Below are 24,839 nucleotides of genomic sequence, written 5' to 3'. Positions count from 1 at the left end.
GTTGGATATACAACACTTGAGTGTGAAGCCTATCTTTTGTTATTAGGTGGCCATGCCAGTATCTATGTATTTCATTGTATTGTTGTCGTTCTCAATTATAATTTCATTAAAGTTGTACATCTAGAACTGCAGTACAGAAATTATTATTCTAACATTTGGTATAGTGAGATCAAATTTTACTTGTAGGCCTATTTCATTGTTTATAGCTATAAATTACTGGTACTACTTTCTTCTTTCAATATTCATTCATTCATTCATTCAGTGCACACCCAATATATAAATGATATGAAGTGATATGTAGCTCCAAAACATTTTCTGTGACATGACAAAAACTCCGCACCACTTGATCAGTGTGATTTTTTATTCCAGGTTTCTATGCTAAATACTATGTCATAATAAGACATATGAATTTTATTACTGTATTACCTTATATAAAATATTCTAGTTATTTCCTCTAAAATTTCTCGAAGTTTAATATTTCAGGCAGTGACACAGTTCGTAAAAGTAATTTCTACTGCACTGCTTCTTACACATAATTTAACAAATGATGTATGCTCATTTTAGTCATAAGAAAATAAATTGAAACATTTCATGTAGTTTGAAACTATTTTAAGTTTTGGTATATGGATATGTACAAACAATCTGGATAAAGATATAGACATTTAAGTTAAATTGTATTACACTTGTTCATTAAGGTTGTTTTTTTTTCTGTTCTCATTATACGAAACACAAAGAAAGTATTGTAACATTGAAAATTAATCTATTTAATGATTTTTTATAAAACCTGAAGTTTTTAGCATCCCTCATAATGAAAATGCTGTTTGATATGCGAATAACTGTGCACACTGTTAAATAAAAACATCAAATAATACATTTCGAGTATTCAAATTACCAAACTGTTCAGTAGTTTGAAAACAATTGCATTAACTTGTTGGTTTACAGAGAATAAAAAAAAAGGAAACTGAGTAAAACATTCTTATCAAATAAGTCCAATTTATTTAACAGTGGCCATGATAGCGCACCATTAAGAGATTTAAACATAATATGAATGGAGTTACGCAATAGGAGACCAAGCACCAAAAACCTGTTTTATCGGCCATTGAAATAAATGTTCTTTTTATAAAACATTTTATACAAGAAGTATTATAACATTCATACTATTACGAAAAATAGCACAAATAATACCAAACAAGGCTAACCGATTTTTGATAAGAGACCAGCAGTTGAATTAATATTTCAAAGCAAAATAAATAAATGGATTTTATGCAATAAACGAATTTTTGCTTATAAATAACAGCAAAATTCAGATATCGTATTCTTGATTTTTTCCGAGTTAAATTAGCCTGCCATCAATAGATTTGTGCAAATATATAATTTTTTTTTTTTCAAATTGTCAGTTGGTCTATTATTGCATAACTCCGTTCATATGCAGAAAACTTAGGCTTAATGACTCGTATATATATGATATATTATAATATAATAATTTTTTCTCTATATAGTATACAACAAGAAATTACTTGAAATTTTAATCCCAAAGCTACTGCATTTTCAAAATAATCTTCATTCAAGAGTATGTTGCTTATCTTTCTTTAAAAGAGATTCTATATAATGAAACAAACAATATAGCTATCTTAAAATGTCCATGATTTGTCTAATATTACATAATAGACAAAAGAAAAAGGAGGAAGGAAAAAAATAAGAATATTAAACTAAAATTTCTCTTACTTCAGGTTTCGAATCAGTTAGTTGAATTTCATTAGACTTGGCAATTGACTCATGTTTTTTCTCTGTATCTTGTCTCTCTTTTTCTTCAGGTTTCTTTATATCTGTTTCCAATAATTCATCGTCCTGCAGCTGTTCTATTTTTTCACTATAATCAACTGAATTTGGACTTTCATTTCTGGAGAAGCCATACTGTTCCTGGAAGAAAAGCAAGTATAGACTAAGAATTAATTTCTACAAGTACCATTACAGTTAGTTTCATAACAAATATTGGTCTGCTACATGATTTTTGTACAGAATGATTCAGAATGTACATAGGATGTTCAATAAGTTTAGCCTCCTGGGGTGTAACTCATTTATTAATTTATAAAAGTGAAATATGTTACATTCAAAAGAAAGTTTGAAATGTCCTCTTTCCGAAGAGTATATCATTTTACGATATAGTCCACACTGGCATTAATGCACTTAGCCATCGATACACTAGTTTCTGCATCTCACCAGAGAAGAATGAGGCCACCTGTTGATGACACCAATAATGTACTGCACTGGTGACTTTGCGATAATAGTTTTTACCTTATGAGGCAACTAAACAGGGAGTGACATCATGCTGTTGCCACATTGTCATGGCGTGAGTTCAAGTTGAGTTAGACACTTTGCAGTTTTCACCAAATATTTAAAGTACACCTACGATGGAGTATTTGAAATGCTTGCAATTTACACTTTACACGTGCAATAACAGTAGCAATGATATAGCACACGAAAGTAACTACATATAACACACGTGGTCTGACTCCATAAGTTTGGCAACATTGTCCTGCTAAACAAGAGAACATCGTACCATGCTTGGTTGACATTATATTGCCAGTTTGCCGCTAGCAGACGAATTTTTGCATTATAAACTCCAGTGAAAAAGTTACGTTTTCACTCAATGTGACAATGCTGTACAAGCTACCCCTCTAACTCGCACTTACCCCTTGCCTGTAGAACTACTTTCTGTTTTGTTGCTTTAAAACGTGGAAACTAGTATAGAGGCTACACATATGTTCGCGGAGTACAGACATTTGACCTTCCTTCGTCCCAAGAAGTTCACGACATAGCTGGCACAGTCATAGTCACCATCTTTTGGGACTGTAGTTGAATTTCTGGAATTTGGCGCAACTGTCTACTCAGTGCCCTATGTGCAGATGCTGAAGAAATTGCGTGCACATCTACATAGTTTGTCCGCAGAAAAATGTGATCATTGAACACAACAACTCTTGACCTCATGCAAGTCGAGAGACAACTGCCATGTTGGAGAAGCAGAACGTTTGCCTCACCTACCTTATAGCCCGAGCCTGGCACATGTGACTTCTGGCTCTTTCCAAAGCAAAGGAACATTTGAAGGGCGCATGCTTCACGTTCAATGAAGAGATCACCAATGCAGTATGTTGTTGTTGTCGTCAACACGCAGCCTCATTCTTCTCTGATGCCATAAAGAAACTAGTGCACTGATGGAGGAAGTGCAAAATTATTTACTCCTCGGAAAGAGGATTTTTAAAACTTTCTTTTGAGTGTAACTTCTTCCACTTTCATCAATCAATAAATTAATTATGGCCCAGGAGACAAAGCTTATTGAACAACATTACACAAATTATTTTGAGAATAAATGAGTAGTCGATAATGTTTCTTGAAAAGAACATTGTAATATCTCCTAGACATTATGCAATTTATCCTCTCACTTTGACTTTCATTTGTCAGCTTATAAATTTCATTGTCTTCCTACAGTCATGTATGTAATAATTTAATGTAACAATGTGTATCTAAGGAAAATGTATTTGTAAACAGAGTTTAACATGAGAGCATTTATATTCCCGTGACAGTAGAAGGCAAACTCAATAGCTCTTCGTAATGACGATTCCAGACAGTGATGCAAAGATTACAGCAGCACATCATGGAATCCTGGACTTCTTTTATTGATGTCAATTATGAGGTTCAAACCTGTTCTCGGACAGTTGACCAAACAACAATGAACGAAAGTGAAGATCTGCCAAGCTGTTAATACATCTACCGGTATTTCTTTCGAAAATGGATAACATAAATTACGAACTGCACTTCCATATAATGTATGCTAAATAAAGCATCCAACATTATTCCAACCAAATATATTCTAGACATATATATACTATACCTCATCATTCGGCACTGTATCAAAACCCAGTATAGTCCGCAATCTGGCATCTGCTTCTAAGCAGTTGTTCACCAATTCATGGCAGACTTCCAGTTTTTTGACACATGAAGTACAGACACTGATTGGTAGCAAGTCATCTTCAGTCACCTGTGCATACCACATGATCCAATAATTCATTTTTTTTAAATAAAATATGACATACAACATATAGTAGAAAAGTAAGCTAGTTGAGAACATAAGTTTATATTTCCTCTGCCTAAAGATTTATTTTTTAGGATGATGCTGTACTGATCTTATAAAGGTAGCAAATCATTAGTATTAATTTAATTCATTGCTGGTTAGATAACAGTATTATGGGTAGTTCATGTATTAATTGTTTTATCCACTTTGAATCATAGGAAGGTAACATTTACAATAGAAGGATGTTATCATTCCTTGAAACTGAAGTGAATGGACATGCTGCAAGATATCAGCTTTTATGTGAAGAAGAAGAAGAAGAAGAAGAAGAAGAAGAAGAAGAAGAAGAAGGAGGAGGAGGAGGAGGAGGAGGAGGAGGAGGAGGAGGAGGAGCAGAAGAAGAAGACACTTGAGTTTAAAAATTAGAATTTTGTCTATAAGAATGTCTCTATTATAATTTTTATTTTCACGTTATACAAATTTAATAAAAGAATAATTAAGCTGGAAAATATTGATTTCGAGATTTTCGTGGAAGTACGCTTTCTTAGCAGTGGACATTGATTTCTCATAAACTGTTGGACAAATTTTGTTCATATTCAGTACAGTATCTATGAATCAATTTATCTGGAAATGATTAAATATAATAATTTTTCTTAAACAATAGCAAAATAATGGATTTTTGATTTGAAATAAAAAACATACAGTATTAATTTATTGATAAGATTTATATCGTTCTGTTCGTCAATTTTTTATTGGATAGAATAAACTTACAAAGTAAGTTGGTTGGTTGGTTCATTAGTTAGTTAGTTAGTTAGTTTACAATGGCAGGCTCCTGAGTAGCACATCATTCTCTTTGCTATCCAGTATAGGCCAGCCATATTCCTGATTTCTGTTTTTTCTTATAAACTGACTGGAAAGTAAAGATCATCTTGTGTTCCCTAGGTGTAATTCCTAGTACAAAAACAAAAGAGTACTTCTCAGTAGCAAAAATGACAACTGAAGACCTCCCCAGAATAAATATCTATAATACATGCTTTTTAGAAGGAAAGAAAATCATTTCAGGGGCATATTTCATTAGGCCTATATTTACTAGCAGAATTATTTGATTAATCAAGAATACAAATTTACTCAGCTACTGGATGCATTCATTTAATGTTATAAATGAAAGCTTCAAAATTATTTTTTTTACTGAAGTCACATATTTCATTAATTAGATGTTACATCCTTTTTCCGGGGAGGTCTTTAATTATTATATAATATAACAATGGAATTCCAGAGTACTGTCCCAGACCAAAATAAACCGACAAATGACGTGGTGAAATTAGTGTTGCCGAAGAAAACACTGATGTACATGAAATGTAATAATTTTTAGTAGTGCAATGGTCTTTTATATGAAATCAAAAACATACAGTAGTAATTAAATGTGTGTGTGTGTGTGTGTGCGCATATCCAATGCCTAGATGTTTGACAACAAAGCCATTCTTCTTGCCAAAGCCAAAGTCTTCTTGCACATCTAAACAAAGCAACAGCACATTTTCGTGGTGCTTGTGGAATTTTTTCAGGCTTTTTTAATATTATTTCCCATGATTTGCATTTAATTTTCTCCTCTATATATTTTTTCTGAATTAAATGAAATTTGTTGTGAATGATTTGTTTCATAGGATGGAAATAGAATGCCTGACTTCGTTTCTGTATTATTGTTGTAGCCTACCTCTTTTTTGCCAGGACATCTGCTATTTTATTTCCTTATATTTTACATTGTGAGGTGATCCACTGTACCATTAATTTATCTTTCTGAAATTGATCAAATGATTTATAATTTTTCTAGTTTCCTGAACAGTAGTACAACCAGAAATTCGTTCCAAGGGGGGGGGGGGGGGACAGGTTTAATTCCTTTGCAAACAATCAAGCACCACTTGATTGGAAGCTGGAATAACACTTTCTTGAATTAACTTTAATGTTAAAATTTAAAATGTAAATAATAATTATTGTAATCGACAAAAGTAGCAAAATATATGGAACTGTAATAATAAATGCAATATTTATAGAATACCGGTAATAAAAATGTCATTAAATATCATAATTCCACATTTAAAGAGGAATAATTTTAAAATAAAATAATGACAAAATGCAATACATTTATACTTTTATGCCAAATTTTCTTAGCTATCTCTTCAGGTTTTACTACAATGTCTTTATGTATGTATAATAATAGAGTCAGTCCATTTAGTTTGTTTTCTCCTGTAGAATTCCTCGGGCAAGTTTTTAAAAAACCCCTAAGGTGGAGAATGACTGCAAGTTGTAACTGGTAGTATAAAAGTTTTCTTACTGCTGGGTGCATTAATTCACCACATTCTTGTGATCTGAGTCATGTTCTCCGATTACTCCTTTCATGACATCTTCACCAGTTTGTTATTTTTCACTAAAATATCTTAAGTTGTTTCCCTCGGTAGTAGAATTTTGAAGGCAGCAATATGTTTTTGTGCTTTACAAATTTTTCTTCAAGCTGTAATTATAAGAAAATCTTCTAGAAAAGGTAAAAAGACAGCTTTCCTATAATAAGTTCCATGAGTGTTATACGCAACGTTAACACATATCATTTGAATGCCTACATTCCTTGATACCCTTACAGATATTTCACAATTTTCACAGAAATTCTGAACATCCTTAAAAATAACTGAGAACTCTTCTGCATTGTTCAAACCCTATACTAAGTTACTTTTCTTGTATCTTCGGCATAACAGATGGCTGTGGAGAGATCAACTTTATAGATTGTAAATATTTTAAAATGGTAAACTGTATGAAAACAGCTATTTGACTATGTGTAAAGCTATGACAAATTCACACTTGTTTATTGCACTGTACAAAATGCTTACACTTCTAGCAGAATCTTTGTCTGTCCATGAAGAGCTAATTTCTTGCAAGACCTTCACAAATGAACCACTGAAAACATATACTGAATCATGTCATATCCATAGAGTTGTGGAAAGCTGCTTCAGTTTTTTTTTAATGTCACTGAATTCATTCAACACAGCCCGAAACTGTTTCCCGTTGTAGTTGGAGAGATAGAGGAAAGTAAAATATATTTCAAGGGAGAAAAGTAAGGGGTGGGGCATATGGTCAAGAAAAAAATTACCATGACAGCACTGCTTAAGAGGAACAGCAGAAAGTTTTGTTTTTACTGTCATTCCTGTTCTATTAATAGACGAGGTTTATTGGTCTTGCTTTCCGACCATACACACAAACTTATTCTTGAGGTTTCAACTGTTTCATTTTCGAGTAGTTAGTGTCTGTTGTGGATCTGTGTTATAAGAGTTAAAACAGGTACAGAATTAGACGCGGTATACATTGAACTTTTTCCATTGCTCGTAATGAAAAAGATCACATTTCAAAGAATGGTAGAGAATTCAGGTAGTGACTCTTTGGGACTTGGGAAAAGAAAGATTTCTATAAGAACGTGATCGTGGATAATGTGACAAACCTCTACGTAATATAATGGTTATTTTAATTACTTCGTGATAAGCCTATGTCTTAGAAAGCATATATCATTTAATATTTTTTTATTTTAAAATTTTAATAGAATGTAATATGTAAGAAAATTCTATTATTATATATTATTACCTACTTATATTACATTATTTTATAACCTAATCTTATAGATACTTTAATACACATAAAACTACTGTAATATATAACTGTATGTGCCTATATTGAGCAGGAAATTACGTGGAATTAGAAGTGTAAGACCACACCCGAATTCTCAACAGATGTATAATTCCATTGAAAAACAGATAATATTCTGTGACTCATCATTTTAATAGAAAGCTACTTAACTTTATTTAATCAAGAAAGATGCGTTTTTCTTCAACACAAAACATATAGTTATTTAAAACTGTATTATTTACTACTAATAAAAATATAAATGGGTAATATTGAAGTTTAATGTAAATTCAGAATAGAACTGTTAAAAGAGCTCATGTCAAAATCTCCCCTCAAACTGCGCACACAGATCTCAAAATAAACAGACAGATACAAAAAAAGTAACTGCCTATATGAACTGAAGGTGTGAAAACTTACTTAGAATGTTGTATTAAGAAACAATGGCGCATACTTGTAGGATGTAGTTGAGTTCCCATGTGATATACGAGATGACATGCACTCAATGCACTTCACCATCTGGGTGTGCACTAGTGTCGTGCATTTCAAGCGGTATGTTCGGTTCAAGTTTGTCGAGCGTGACAAGAACCGAAACCTGCCTTAAAGAAGTGGATCTATCACAGCTTGTTCGAACTTGCCCCTTGAAGTTCGCTGGCATTGCCTATCCTCCCCTCCCATCCCTTCATGCTTGTAGCTGCATAAGGATTTTAGAACAAATCTTGTGAATTATATTTAGATGTAAGGACAGGTAATTATTATTACCAAAATAAGATTAAAAATCCACAGAAATATACGTACATATAGGCAAACACCACATTATGTTTTAAAAATACATGACAGTTGTCAATTTCCCAATTACCGACAGAAAGTAGCTATAAGTAGCTGCCAGGTTAAATAAACCATTATTATTATTATTATTATTATTATTATTATTATTATTATTATGATTATTATTATTATTTCCTTCATATAATATTCACAGTTGCGCAGTAGCAATATCTGTATGACTATACGGATAATGAAAGTATTAGCATTGTGCATTAAAGGCGCTATGTTTGGTTCAAGTTAGTCGAGTATGACGAAGTTCGATATTCGCCAATGTTCACTCTGCAGAAGAAGGCCTGTCGTGTTTGTTCCATCTTGTTATAAAAATATTCGCTGGCCTTCACTCCCACCCTTTCATGTTTTAACTGCTTAAGGATTTCAACACAGATGTTGGTATTAGTTTTTCATATGGCATAAGACGAAGTTTACATTGTCTTGGTTGTCTATTTCATGTTCGAACATTGCAAGACTATTTTAAACAGCTTAAGGATTTGAGCACATATCTTGCAATTAGTTTTTCATATGGAATAAAACGAAGTTTGTCTTGGTTTCCTCTTTCATGTTTGAACATTGCACAATACTAGTTGGTATTATGAACATAATCCCTAATCACATAAAAACAGATTGTTCAGCCTTACAGGCTTTGACAGCAACAACTTTCATCAATTTCACTATGCTGCCATCTAGCTACTGCATAAGAAGTTACGTTATAAGTCTCATTTGAATTGCATGGAGCAATTTTACTTCCATCTAGTGGGCATTCCCAATCGATGATGGCGATCCTAGTGGTTGTTCTCTTCCACATGTTACTGTTTTTAACATGGTGATGGCCAATCTGTTATATTTGTGATCAAGGACATAATATGAATTTTTTTAATATGCTGTGTTTTATTTATTTATAGGTATATTTTTGTGAATGTTTAGTAATATTAATAACAAGAAAAATTACCTATACCCATTACTATGCGTAACTTCGCAAGATATGTGCCTCGCATTCTTATGCAGCTAAAGCACAAAGGTGCAGAGCGAGGAGGAACTAAGGAGAAAGACACCGAAAATATGTAAGAAACAAACACAAAGTGAGCTTCGTTTCTACAAAGACTATGCAAACATGAACCGAACATAATACCTTTGACCGCTTTTCAACAGACTCGGTTATTTTAGTTTACATGCTTCACTCCTACTTACTGTTGGATGCCTACGCAGTAGGGCGAAGTTTGTAGTATCTTGATATCCCCTCTCGTGTTCGAACATTGCACGACACTAGTGTGTATTCATGGCTCGAAGCTCTCAAATTTTCGATAATATTTTACTCAAGCTCCAACTACGCAACTTCAATTTTAATATGACTGTGCGCAGTTTGAGGGAAAGTTTCAACGTGAGTTCATTAACAGCTCCCTTGTCAGTCTTAAAATATTATTTTCCTATTTTGCATTTCTCTATCTAATGACCACTAGTATTTTACAGTTTCCCTCATGAAATAAATGTACCATTATAGGTAAATGTGTGTGTATTTTGTCGACCAGCTGAATCTCCTTTCCTCTTTCTCCAAAACATTGGATTAGATCTTCACTTTCTTCAGCACAAATACGACAGAGTTGACTCGTTAGAATAGCAAGATCATCTTCACTGTCCCAACTTCCAGCGTCATCTTCATTATGCCACTCTGAACCATCCATTGAGCTTTCTTCGCTCATGATGTGGTCTGAAAATAGAAATATTTCATACACTTAGGATGGAAGAAATTAAAAAGTGTTAAGTTGCAGCAAGCAAGACTATTTTTCTATTTTAATAGTCACAACAACTATTAGACGAGTATATAAACAGGGTGAACCATAAGTAATGATATTAATTTCAGAGGATTATTCTTTGAGATATTTCAAACAAAAACATTTAACACAATTTTCCTCGTTTTTACTTCCTTTCGGGATAAAAATTTCATAGCATGCTTTGGGAAAGTCATTGATTTAATTCTCAATATGCTTAGTCAATTTAAGAAAGCAGTATATTATGGTAATAAATGATAATAAATGTTTGAAAGAATTTCTGCACATTCAGAGGACAAAATTAAAATTCTTTCAATAATTTAAATTGACTGAGTATATCAGGAATTAAATCAATGGTTTTTCCAGAACATGCTATGAAATGATTTTTAACTCGAAAAGGAAGCAAAAAACGAGCAAAATTGTATTAAACTTTATTGTTTGAAACATCTCAAAGAATAACCTCCTGAAATTAATGACATTACTTATGGAGGGAGGGGGGAGGAGAGAGAGAGGAAGAGGGAGGGAGGAAGAAGAAGAAGAAGAAGAAGAAGAAGAAGAAGGAGAGAGAGAGAGCGTGTGCGTGTTGGACCATCGTCTTGTTTATTTTTGAAGCAAGACAAATCCCTACATAATTTTTTATTGAATAGATTATTGTTTTTCTTGTCATTACAGAATATGCTCTTCTTGTTTATTTTTGAAGCTACATACTACATAACTTTTTATTTAATAGGGCATTGCACCTTTGGTAACGTAATTAGAGAACATGCTCTTCTTGTTTATTTTTGAAGCTGAATTAATTCCTACTTTTTTTAGTTAATAGGTTATTGTACTTCAGTTTATTTTTTAAATAGATAATTACATAATAAACTACACAATTTTTATTTCATAGATTATTGTACTTCTGATAGAGAATATGCTCTTCTTGTTTATTTTTGAAGCTTTATTAATTTCTATTTTTTTTTATGTAATAGGTTACTGCACTTCTGGTAGTTAAAGAATATGCATTTCTTGTTTATTTTTTAAACTAGATGGATTCGTACATACTTTTTATTTCAAAGATCATTGCGCTTCTGATAGTTATTTCTGATGTTATTTCTTTTTGAAACTAGATTAATTCCTACATACCTTTTTTTATTTCAAGTTAAGATTATCAATCTGAACATCTCCAAGCTGGTAACTTACATATTTGAATTGGTATTTGAGAAACAACGTAAGTCAAGAATTACTATTTTTCAGAAATTGAAAAAAACTTCCTCGTCCTTTTCAGTTTTCATTTTAAAAATTGTACAAAGTATAAAACACACTTCCCATCCTACTATATAAAATAGAATGTGATTTTGTGCATTATTTAAGAGGAAATTGCTTTTCAAAATATTGACTTATAGTGTTTCTCAAGTTAATGGATAGGTTTCTGGTAGTACAATAAATACTAAAGAGGTTTTCATCATGTTTGTGTAAGTGTGCACCTGGGGATCATCAATGTAACTCATGGCTTGAATGGTACCCTTGTGGTCACTGACATGGGTGAACTGCATATTTTCTTATCTCTAGGCAAACCACTGCCAAGAGATTTATTGGAGAGAATGTTCTTCCTGTAGTTTTTATCCCCCCATTCTTTGAAATCCCCTGCAGCAGGCAACACAACAAAGAAAGGAGTTCTTATTATCAGATGACAGGATCAATTCAGCGAACTATTTTACAGTGTACATTCTATCATTTCCTCTTTACCATTGCAAAATCTCTGTCGCAGGGCAAGAAGGAATGCCCTCTAACAGGAAAGTACTGATTTATTTTTGTAAACATTCCTGATGCGACAAGAGCCTTCGTCAACCTCAACAGAGTGTGATTTTTATTTTTGGACTGTTCATCATCATTCGCACTGGAGGTCTCTTGAAGATATTTCAGAATAAAGATGCACACCTCATCTGGACTAGGATTGCTACACCCTCATGGTAAAAAAAAAGACAACATTGTGATCTTTTAGGTTGTGAATACAAAATACACTCACAGTCAGCTAGCAAAGGTAGAAAGTGTTTTGAATAGATATGATGGGTAGTTGCAAATTCATCATATAGTCAATACAAATACCCCCTACTTCCTCATTAGATTTTGTCTGGGGCCTTAATTCACCAATTTTATTTTTTAAAAATTTAGCACAGCGAAGATGAATTATTTTCTCTCCTGCATGCACTCTATTTACTGTGTCATTTAAGAATATGGGTTTTAATTCAACTGAAAGTTCTTCATATGTGAAGCATACCTACCTGGGAACTACTTGTCGATAGGTTTTGTAGTTAAAAGGAACTTCCAACACATCCATTTCACAAACAATATTTGCAAACTCTGCTAAACTGCACCAAATCACATGTAAACTATAATAAAATATCCTCAATTACATTCACAGCATACATAAGCTGTTATTGTGAAGCCATTGAGAAACAAGTGGAGGTATATGTGGTGACGTAATTAGCTGTTTATCACTGTTTACTAGAGAAACAATACAAGTCACTGACTTCAAAGGAACACAAAAATCAATGCTATACGAAACAACGCAGATGAAGACATTACTGTAGGAAACGGTGCATATATCACTGTAGAATATGAATAAACTCTTTTGGGTGCAAAATTGACTTACTTATGTTGTTTCTCAAATGACCAATTCATTTATTATTTAATATATCACTTTCTAGAAGTGAAATATGCATTGTCTCAAACGAATCAATTAATTTGAATATAAATTTGTGGTCCCATGCATTACATTGCAGTTAGACCTCACAACTTTCTCACTTTTAAAATCCAGATAGTTTTTTTATTTGGCTATTTAATGACGCTGTATCAAATGGGAGGTTATTTAGTGTCGATGGAATTGGTGATAGCGAGATGAGACCAAGGATTCGCCTGAAATTCGCCTTAAGGTTGAGGAAAACCTCGGACAAAACCCAACCAAGTAATCAGCCCGAGCGGGAATCAAACTTGTGTCGAGCGCAACTCCGAATCATTAGGCAAGCATCTTAGCCAATTGAGCTACATCGTGGCCTCAGATAAAAATTATAGAAAAGCAGCACTTATGAGTCTGTAAGATATCCTGTTTTTAACATCAAATATACCAGTACTCTCTGAGTCAAGATAATTGGACCTTACAAACCGATATATGAGTACTTCAGAAGCATTGCCACTACCAATGAGGAAGTTACCAATTCCAACCTATATTTCTATATGTCAAGAGTTTTCTAGTGTCTCGTGACAGCTCTTAAATTAATTTGACTTGGACTTATATAACATTTTTCTTTCAGTTAGGGCCTGTAGATTAGTTTAATCTTTATAGATAGTCCATTGTTATTGATATAAATTACTTTTGTTTTCGTATTATTACATTTATGTGGTACCCTACTTTAAAAGGAAATCCACATTATGGTTTTTACACCAGAGAATTTGGCATGTAATCTGCTTGTTTGTATATTAATGTATTCAAACCCATATTTAGGTAGTGCTACGCCCATGGGCCCCAAAAAACTTTGCATGCCCCAACTAACTAATTTATGCAAATCTTAGATATCTAGTAGTCAAATGTGAAAAAAGGTGGCATGTAACAATAATTTAACATATGCTGCTATCTAAAGCATGCACCTGCAAAATAGAAGAATATCAAAAATTTATTTTTATCTCAAACTTTTTGCTGCCCTACGAATTTGCTGCCCTTGGCACAGGTCCAGGTGACCCATGCGTAAATGTAGGTCTGAATGTCTTTATAGGCCTGGAAACTAGCATAATGATCACATTTTATTCAGATTCAGAATCTGAGTGGGTTTGTAAGGAAATTTTGGCATTATTTTCGAAGTCTTAAAAAATTAAAGTCTAAATATGAAATTTGTTTATAATTATTTTAAGTGATATTCTCTTCTAGAGTTAGTACAGATGCCTCAAACTAGCTAGTGTCTTGTTCGCGCAGGTGCATAGAGCACATCTCCCCAACCACTGTCCGCCTACTGCTGTGCACTGTGGACTAGAACGGTACAGCTCAGTTCTAATAACAGTTGTGAAGGCTCTGTGTAAAAAGGTGTCTATGTGTGGCTGTGGTTTGTGATAAAAGTATTTCTTCTATTATGATGAGTAGTATATTATCAGGCAAAGTTCTCCATAGTCAAACTCGCGAGGTAATTTATAATGTGATGGAATTCATGAAAAAGAAAGCGAACCCAGGACATTTCTAATAGATGTTAAGAAGGTGCGGGAAAGAGTGGCAGCAGCAGTAGGAGTTTCTAAGATGACGCTAAGTCATAAGTCGTGAGGCCAAGAGGAAAAGAAGTGAAGGTGAACCACTGTTCCAAACTCTTAATACGAAAAGGAAAAGAAACAAACCAGTGACGGATCTTGATAATTTTGACAAAGGTGTTGTAAGGAGAGCGACCGACAACTTTTATCTTACGGAAAAATGTCTTCCAACAATACCTAAACTGCATGCAAAATTGGTGAAGGACTTAGGGTTAAAAGGTAGCAAAACAAGTCTAAGAACAATTCTCAAAGATATGGGTTACAAGTGGAAGAAAATCAGGAACAACAGGCACATTCTCCCCTCTATCTCCCCTCTCCAGGCAGCTTCCTAGCCTTTTTCAATATGCTTTTCTGTACATTCATGTTGCAATGGAACGTAATAAGATTATTCACGAACAAGCTCATCAGGTTATGTACAACGTAATCAAGTTTTGTGATAAAGAGAAACAAGAAGGCTTGAAAATACCTGTTGTAAAAGCAACAGAAAGAGCAATGGCAAGTACCGGATTGAGAAACACAATTTGAAAATACGTAAAGAAGGAGAGAACAAAGAACTTGAGTGCGTAAAATGCAATCTTCTCGCAAAGTTGGGAAAACCGGCTGCCAACAAGATTGAATTAGATGACATGGACAAATGCATTATTCATAAAAAATTTCAAGAATATTATGAAGTTCACAGAGAAATTTCGACATTAGGTAAGCTCACAATTTTTGTGTCCACGAGATTGGCTTCAAGGAATGTAAAGAAACCCTTCGAAAGATAGTGCACTCTATTGGCTTTTTGTTTAAAAGTGTAAGAACAGCAAATATCTGTTAGTAGAACATCCGGACATTGTGGCACGAAGGGCATTGTTTCTTCGAACACTGAAAAACAATGAAAATGGCGATGCGTCTCATTTGAAAGAGCCTTCGGCTGTTTTGATCTATAAAGAAGTGGCGAAAAAATACCACGAAACTTAGAGTCTGGCTTAATTCCAAAAGTACATTTCGAATGAACAAGAAACTAGTGGTGTACATACTGGATTCATACACAATGTACCGTATCGAAATGTTGGCAAAGTGATACTGTTCCAGGGGTATATATTAACCAAAGTGTTAGTGTGTGTGCAGAAGGTCGAATGGGTTTATTCAGAATGCTTGTTTCATTTACGACTCAAAATCGAAGACATCTGATTACCATGATGAAATGAACAATGAGAATTTCTCCAAATGTATTACCACTCAGCTGATACCAGGACTATAGAAAGGAAGTATTGTTGTCCTTGACAATGCACCTTATCATAATAAGCAAGTCAATAAATTACCTGCAATAAATAGTTTAAAATCAGACATTCAATCATGGTTCGAAGACAGAAATATACCATACGATGCAAACATGACGAAAACAGAGCTTCTAATCCTTGTGAAGCAGTTTCGACCAAATATTGTTTATTCCGTCGCCAAATTGTTGGAAGAAGGTGGGTTTACTACACTTTGATTACCACTGTACCACCCAGATTTAAATCTGATTGAGTTAATATGGAACTAATAAAAATTAAGATAGCAGAGAAAAATGCCCATCACATTTCTCTGTCGAACCTAAGACAATGACAGACATCATTGCTTCAATAACCCAGGATGATTGGATAACAATCATTGAGAAGGTAAGACGTGTTGCGGACATGTATTGGAGATGCTATATTGTACTGATAAAAGAAAGAATTGAAAAAATTATCATTGTTGGGATCACTAGCAGTGAGGAATCACAAGAGGAAGATGTGAAGCAGCAACACCCATAACAGTTGGTTCGGGGATTGAAACTGAAACTGCAGCAAAAGGAAATAATGGACAAAAATAGTTCAGGTATATCCCCATTGAGTGAAACTGCAAGCGAAGATGGACTATCGGCAGCATACATTGAAGAGCAACAGATCACTTCGCTTTGTGGGTCAGAGACCGGGACAGCTCGCAAATGTGAGAATGATATATCAATCTCTTCATTCTGGCTGTGACAGAAACTATTGTGCCTACATAAAAACATTAAACATTATTGCAATGAATTATCTTCAGAGTGTAATTACTGTATAATATTGATAATGATGATTATACTCTTTTTGTGTTACGAGTATAAATGCATCGGCGGAATGCTATATATATTGTCTTTAGTAAAATATATTTATAACAAGGAACTAAAATTATTAACTAAGTATATCACTAATAATTATTAAGTTTTATTAATGTTATTTATTTATGTAATGAAATTATTTTTTTTCTTATGGTCAAGCAAAAATGATGCCCTGAAATCCAGATAAATACGTCACGTGGTCGCATCATATGACGATGCCTTAGTATTTGGTGCTTCAGTTGCCTCTATGTCTGACTATACCGCCTGCAGAACAGGCTAAGTGGCGCGCTCATCTGCCAGGCTCTCATTCGCCTTGAACTTTTATTTGTAAATGGAGGTTAGGCTGATTGCGGAAATAAGTAGTTTTCTTTGTGTATTGATATGCATCTTATTTCGCAATATTCAGTGTCAAAGAACATTCAACACTTGGAATAGATTGAAAGAAAGTTCTATATTTCGATTTTTTCATCGTTTTTTGTTTGAAAGGTGCTACCATCACTCTGAATAAAAATAAAAATAATTAAAATATCAATATAATTAAAATTAATCATTATATTATTAGCCTATGGAAGTAGGCTATAACAGGGTAATTCGCTAGGATACGTCGCTGCATATAGACCACTTTTACACTAAACCTAACCTTAGTGTATACAACGTATACTAAAACACTAACCTAACCTAAAGTAACCTGTCACAGATTAAGGAAAAGGCTAGGTTAGGTTAGTTTAGGGTTTTATTTTTTTTCATTGGGTTATTTTACGACGATTTATCAACAGCTTAGGTTATTTAGCGTCTGAATGAAATGCCGGTGAAATGAGTCCGGGCTCCAGCACCGAAAGTTACCTAGCACTTGCTCATTGGGTTGAGGGAAAACACCGGAAAAAACCTCAACCAGGTAACTTGCCCCGACCGGGATTCGAACCCGGGCTACCTGGTTTCGCGGCCAGACGCGCTGACCGTTACTCCACAGGTGTGGACTGTTTAGGGTTTTAGTATATCTTGTAAAAACAAATTTTAGGTTTAGTGTAAAAGTGGTCTATATGCAACGACGTCTCCTAGCAAATTACCCTATACTAGCGCTGAGATAGTTTCCTTCGTACTCAGCTTATACATCATACGAATCTGTTGCAGGTTAGGTTTGGTTAGTTCAGGATTTTATTTTGTTTTGCATATACGATCAACTGCATCTCCACAAAAGAAATCCTTATAAATTCAACTATTTTCACTTTCGAAATCACCGGAACTACTTCAACGCTAGTATCATCAAGCCTGAACTAACCAAACCTAACCTGCAACAGATTCGTATGAATGCAAGATTTGTAAGCTGAGTACGAAGGAAACTACCTCAGCGCTAGTATAACTAGAAACTAGAGCTGAAGTAGTTACAGTCATTTCGAAAGTGAAAACAGTTGAATTTCTAAGGATTTTTTTTTTGTGGTGATGCAGTTCATCGTATATGCAGAACAAAATAAACGCCTGAACTAACCAAAACGTAACCTGCAACAGATTCGTATGAATACAAGATGTTTAAGCTGAGTACAAAGGGAACTGTCTCAGCGCTAGTATAGCCTCAGGCTTTTATTTTGGTTTGCGTATACGATCAACTGCATCTCCACAAGAAAAAAAAAACAATTCTGTAAATTCAACTATTTTCATTTTTGAAATCACCTAAACTACTTCAGCGCTAGTTTCACCACGAAATATTCAATGTGTGTTTATCTTCGGATTCCCTTATCTTCATATTATTGTTTTAGAAACTAAAATTGTATTATGATTATTAAAAGAAGGAGGGAAAGCAGCACCATATGTAGTTTTCAAATGGGGGAAAATTTTTAAGTAGGTCGGCATAATGAACAATAACTCAGGTGCCGCAAGAATGCAATTCATGTGCTCAACAACAAATTTATTCAGATGGATGAACTTGAATACGTATTCGTAATTAATTATAATTGCAATTCCCCTGTACTGTATCGTTCAGTATATGACTAAGCATGATAGCATGACTCGTTGGTCAATAATGCTTGGACCGAAACAATGGATTTCGAAGCTGACAGTAGACATTTCGAAAAATGAAACAAAGATTTCATAAAATTGAAATCGCCAAAGATTTGATAGTGACCATCACTTAATGCTACCCCTAAACATATAGTAGATCATCTTTGCTGAGAAGATTCTATTTCCTAAAATGCCAGGCGAAGGTTATAAACCATGTAAGTATCCATACAAGCAATGATGATAAGATGTGTAATAAGATTTTCGTAAACTCACCTGCTATACACGGAAATTAAAGTAACTAGTGGGCGGTTAATGTAAACATTATCCAGTTGAGCCAAAAATTAAACAACGCCTCAAACAATGGTAAACATCAATACAGAATTTTCAGTTGTGAACAGTTAGAAATCAAAAATGCATTCCATTATCGAGCATGTATTTCAGCACTCTTTCAACATGGCCTCCTACTTTACAGTGCACAGTATTGTGAAATGTTACTTTGTGCAACAAATATTAATTTCGCCTTAACGACTAAAATATTTCATTCGGTCTTATGTTTTATAGGATTTGATATAGTTAAATCTCTATACCTATTATATTTTTCTTATTTACAGAGATACATTATATAAATTAAGAGCAAAGAGGACAGTGAGCGGGAAATTTCTGTAGCATTGCCTAATCCGGAAGTAAGTTGGTACTCTCGAGTTCAAATAAACATATCCCTTCCTAATCGATAGTGATCGAATATTTGTCATACTTACTAAATAACCGCTAGACCGCTCCCTGGCGCTAGTGTTATGCTCCCAAATCAACGAGTTAGAAAGAGAAAGATATAGAGTGGTCATTGCGCCGCCATGTTTGAAGAAAATTGAACGACGGTCGGTAATGAACTTATGCGCCCAAAACAAAGTGGGCGTGGTGATAACTGACATTAGAATCGTCAGCTGCCTTAATTTCGTTTGCATAAATCAGTTAAATTGCAGTGGAAATACCTAGTATTTCGTCAAATACGTGCTAGAAACTTAATCTAAACTTATGTACGCTAAATTTAAAACACTTGAGCTATTCCTAGAAGGAATGCTTAAAAGAATAACCTAAGCAAAACTTATGTACGCTAAATTTAAAACACTTGAGCTATTCCTAGAAGGAATGCTTAAAAGAATAACCTAAGCAAAATTGTCATGTAGTATGACAAGAAGTCCTAGCAAATATACTGAAGAAAATGTTAATATTCCTAGGTTCTTTTAAATGCGACCTGCAAGATTGCCTATAAAATGAACGAGTATGATTCGAATGATTTTATTAAATTGTTTTCCCAGTCTCTACATGTTGCAAAACTATTTACTATACCATATATATATATATATATATATATATATATATATATATATATATATATATATATATATATATATATATATATAATGAAAGTAGGCCCTATCTGTAGTAAACAACCTTTACCTCCAAGCTTGTAACGTGGGTGAAACATGACAAAACACGCTTTCAGTTTCTTTGTTACAGTAAAGTATAATTATTATCGACATGTGAACGTGAGGCCAACAGCCGGCTGGTCTGTCTGAGCCTTTCAAGGGCTGTGGCACCACAGATAATTATTAGTGTATAATTGAGCACCCACGTACAATAATGGGGTAAGTAGTTACGAAATATATTCATACTTACCCCATTATTGCACGTGGGTGCTCAATTATGTTCTTTCATGTCTTTCCAGTCAAAATACTAACAACAATACGACCTACCCCAGAGTTATTCGTTATTTTGGATGCGAGTGTCGAAATACAATTTTAATATTTGATTGCTCTACTAGGTTTGAAACGGAATTGTAGCGGTTTCATCCGTATTTAGTTTAACTTTATTTCTAGTGAACCATTTATTTGATTAATCGTTTGTCTTCGAAATAGGCCTACTTCTTATAAGCTACAGCTCATCGTCTTCCTATATAAGCAGGAAGGATGCCGGTGTCGAAATACAGTTTTAATATTGTATTGCTATTTGTTTTTCACTGGGTCCGAAACGGAATTGTATTGGTTTTATCCGTATTTAGTTTAAGTACATTACCAGTGAACCATTTATTTTGTTTATGCCGGGCGTTGTTACACATTAATGCATGAAAAAAAAATGCTGCTAATTAACAAAACTATGGACTTAACTTCATAAAATTTACATGAAATATGATATATCAGTTGTCTTATTCCTTTTGACATTGCAGTTATATGCAGCACACACAACAGGCATGTTTTTTCTTCGTTATTTTGTACTTCTTACCTCCGTTATATAACATTGTAAGCACACGAATTTTTACAAAGGTGGGCGCTTAGCTCAGATCTGCCGTGTTTCGCGGTGGCACCGCAAAGAGCGCTGTACAGGACAACATGACCACTCTATAGTCTTCTCTTTCTAACTCGTTGTCCCAAATGGAACAGTCGACGGGCGACCATTTGAGTGGGAGCAACGAGTTAAGGTAAGCGTTCACTGCATCGTATCGCACTGCTCGTACGAATCGCGCTTAACGGATATTTTAAGTGCAGTGCGTTCACTGTAACGGCTTCACCTCATTACCTCATTGGATTCCCCTATCAGCTGTTTAAAACATGACGTCGTACGATATTGACATTACTGAAAGCAACGGAGTTGAAGTTAGGTCTATTAATTACGTCTGTTAATGAATAAGAATTTGTAATTTCTTCATGCGTCTTAATTGAAGAGGAAGAAACGAAAGAAATATTGGTTACATAATATATTTGCAAGAAAGACTTGATTACTGTAATGGGAACGCCTCAAATTATATAATTCTTCGCAATTTTCTACACGCGAAATAAGTTTTCCGTCTGCCATTTTGGCGCGACACTGAACATGGCACAAGACAATAGTAACAGTTGACCAATTAAAATTGGTTTATTAAAGAAGGCCATGATCGCACGCATCGGAAAATTTGCCCATCCGAGAAACGTGGACGGATTTGCCGTGAGGCGATGCGTCCGATACGATGTAGTGAACGCGGTTACATAACAATTACAGCAAAGATAGTCTTTTTCCGATCCGTGCGATTCATCCGATGCGTTCGATACGATGTGTTCACTACATCGTATCAACACATCGTATCGCACTCCTCGTACGAATCGCACGCAACGAATATTTTAAGTGTAGTGCGTTCACTGTAACGGCTCCATCTCATCGCCTCATCGGATTCCCCTATCAGCTGTTTCAAACATGACGTTGCACGATATTGACATTGCTGAAAACAGAGGAGTTGAGGTTAGGTCTATTAATTATGACTGTTAGCTAATACGAATTTGTAATTGCTTCATGCGTCTTAATTGAAGAGGAAGAAACGAAAGAAATATTGGTTACATAATATATTTGCAAGAAATGACTTGATTACTGTAATGGGAACGCCTCAAATTATATAATTCTTCGCAATTTTCTACACGCGAAATAAGTTTTCCGTCTGCCATTTTGGCGCGACACGGAACATGGCACAAGACAATAGTAACAGTTGACCAATTAAAATTGGTTTATTAAAGAAGGCCATGATCGCACGCATCGGAAAAGTTGCTCATCCGAGAAACGTGGACGGATTTGCCGTGAGGCGATGCGTGCGATACGATGTAGTGAACGCGGTTACATAACAATTACAGCAAAGATAGTCTTTTTCCGATCCGTGCTATTCGTCCGATGCGTGCGATACGATGTAGTGAACGCTTACCTTAAATGCTTTCCAAACACAGAGGTTTAAACATCTTAAATTTCAATGCAAACGGAATAATTCACCAGACTTTCGAACTACAAGACTTGTTCCTTAATTATGATATTGACCTCGCATGTATTAGTGAAACTCATCTAAAACCCAACATAAAATTTCGTATACGCAACTATACTGTTATCCGTACAGACAGAAACAACCGACCTGGAGGAGGAACTGCGATAGTTATTAAAAACTCCATGCCATATCGAACAGCCATATTACCGATTTTTCAAAATCTTGAAGACACCGGTATCTTCATCCAGCTTGAAGGAACAGAAATATTAATAGCATCTGTTTATTATCCGCCATACGCCCAACTCAATCAAAATGATCTGACCTTGATTATCAACAATCACAAACATTTCATTTTCTGTGGTGACCTATATGCAAAACACAAACCATGGAATTCTAGACTGAATACTTCGAAAGGTGAAACCTTGTTACTACATTCAAATAAATTTCACTACTCAATTACAGGACCAAAAGCACCCACAAAATTTCCCTGGATAACCACTCATCATCCAGATGTACTTGATATTTGTTCATGTAACACTAAATACTCTCCAGTTCAACAAATCTCTTAAACGCTCTTGACTCCGACCACATTCCAGTACTTTTGATTTTCAAGGCCCCTTTCCATATGATATCAAATCAACCTTCTACAGAGAAAGTTACAGACTGGAATGTTTTCACGAAACGCTTGCACCAAATAATCCAGGGTACTTTAGCGACTTTAAAAACTTCTGAAATAGAAATTGCTATACAAATATTTTCTGGACACTGTAATAGACACGTTCGATGAAATGTCTTCCATATTGACATTTGAAACATCAGATAACGTTTACGGTAGCAGTGAACAAAAATATCTTCTTAAAGATAAAACCCAAGCTCCAAAACTGTGGCAGCTTTATGCGGATCCTCAAGCAAAAAGAGCTTTTTATCGGTATCAACGTGCTATCCGAAGAAAATACGAGATTTATAAAATCAATAAGTTTGCCGACGCAGTGGAAAACATCAAGCCTACAGGAAAAACCTTTTGGACGTTTACAAAAGGAATGCTAGGAAAAACCATCGCAAAAAAAGTCAACACCTATTAAAGACTCAAGTGGTACATTCATTTATGATCCTATTGATAGGTTTGAAGCTCTTGCAAACTCCTTTCAAAACCGATTCTCCTCCCATCATCACTCCTCACTACAAGACTTTTCAACAACAATATCGCAACATGTACAGTCCATATTACATCGTCCCGAACCCGGAACTACACCTCACGTACGACCACAAGAAATCAAGACCATAATTCGAAATCTAGCATCGAAGAAGACACCTGGTCCGGATAAAATCACACCAGCCATATTGAAGAAATTACCAAAAAGCGCCATAACACATTTAACGAAGATATTCAACTCATGTCTACATCATAATTATTTTCCAATAGCATGGAAAACAGCACATATTATACCAATAGTTAAACCGGGAACAGATCCAACATTACCCCAAAGTTATAGACCAATCAGTCTAACCAACGTCCTTGGAAAAATTTTTGAACGTATCATTCTGGCACGACTAAAGCCATATTTAACTGCACCTGATGTCATCCACCATGATCAGTTTGGATTTAAACCCCACCATAGTCCCAGAGAGGCACTTCATAGATTAACAACATCCGTCCAAAGAGGATTTCAACTTGGACAACATACAGTAGCTACATTTATCGACATTCAGCAAGCTTTTGATACTGTCTGGCACACTGGTTTGTTACATAAACTTCACAATCTTAACATTCCTATAAATTATATTCAACTTATCGCCAGTTACCTTACAGATAGAACTTTTCGTGTTCAAAATGGACGCTGTCTCTCCAACGCCACGTCATAACTGAAGGAGTTCCTCAAGGATCAGTTTTAAGTCCAACCCTGTACTGTGCATATGTCCGTGATATACCAATTCATCCCAAATGTAAACTTACGCTATACGCTGATGATACTGTTATTTATACGAAGCATATAAACATTAATTTTGCTTGTCTACAAATTCAGGAAGCCTTAAATATTATTACACAATGGTCCACAAAAAGGCGTCTTAAGATAAATGGCTCCAAGTCGCAAGCAGTTGTTTTCACAAGAAGATTTCCGCGGCAAGTACAGACCTTAACCATTCAAAATGAAAATATACCTTTCACAACTACCGTCAAGTACCTTGGAGTTTTTCTTGATAAGAGACTTGCTTTTAAACATCACGTCTCACATATTCGTGAGAAGGCCTTCCAACGATATATGCTTCTTTACTCATTTTTCAAGAGCTATACATCTTTAAATATCAAAAACCATGCTGTACAAAGTTTTAATTCGATCCTACATGATATTCTGTTGCGAAATATGGGCTCAAGCAAAT

General features: G+C 34.6%; 2 protein-coding genes across 4 annotated transcripts in view; one reads left to right on the top strand and one right to left on the bottom strand.

The window, feature by feature from the left end:
- The window catches only part of LOC138692988 (zinc finger protein 528-like), a 40,623-nt gene extending 21,452 nt beyond the window's left edge, over positions 1-19,171 (bottom strand). Inside the window, exons 1-4 of one of the 3 annotated variants that reach the window (XM_069816464.1) lie at positions 18,959-19,171; positions 10,039-10,253; positions 3,890-4,036; positions 1,726-1,920 (exon numbers count right to left, since the gene is read on the bottom strand). In XM_069816464.1, coding sequence (XP_069672565.1) covers positions 1,726-1,920; positions 3,890-4,036; positions 10,039-10,245 — 549 coding nt within the window. In that variant the 5' untranslated portion in view covers positions 10,246-10,253; positions 18,959-19,171. Of the gene's footprint in view, positions 1-1,725; positions 1,921-3,889; positions 4,037-10,038; positions 10,254-12,578; positions 13,801-18,958 lie in introns of those variants that run through there. The other 2 variants (XM_069816462.1, XM_069816463.1) reach the window with 2 other exon arrangements.
- The window catches only part of LOC138693202 (retinol dehydrogenase 13-like), a 544,367-nt gene that overhangs the window by 455,107 nt on the left and 64,421 nt on the right, over positions 1-24,839 (top strand). The window lies entirely within an intron of this gene.

The sequence above is a fragment of the Periplaneta americana genome, chromosome 17, assembly GCF_040183065.1.
Source record: "Periplaneta americana isolate PAMFEO1 chromosome 17, P.americana_PAMFEO1_priV1, whole genome shotgun sequence".
NCBI lineage: Eukaryota > Metazoa > Arthropoda > Insecta > Blattodea > Blattidae > Periplaneta > Periplaneta americana.
Note: the sequence above shows the minus strand (reverse complement) of the source record. Positions and strands in the feature narration are given on the sequence as shown.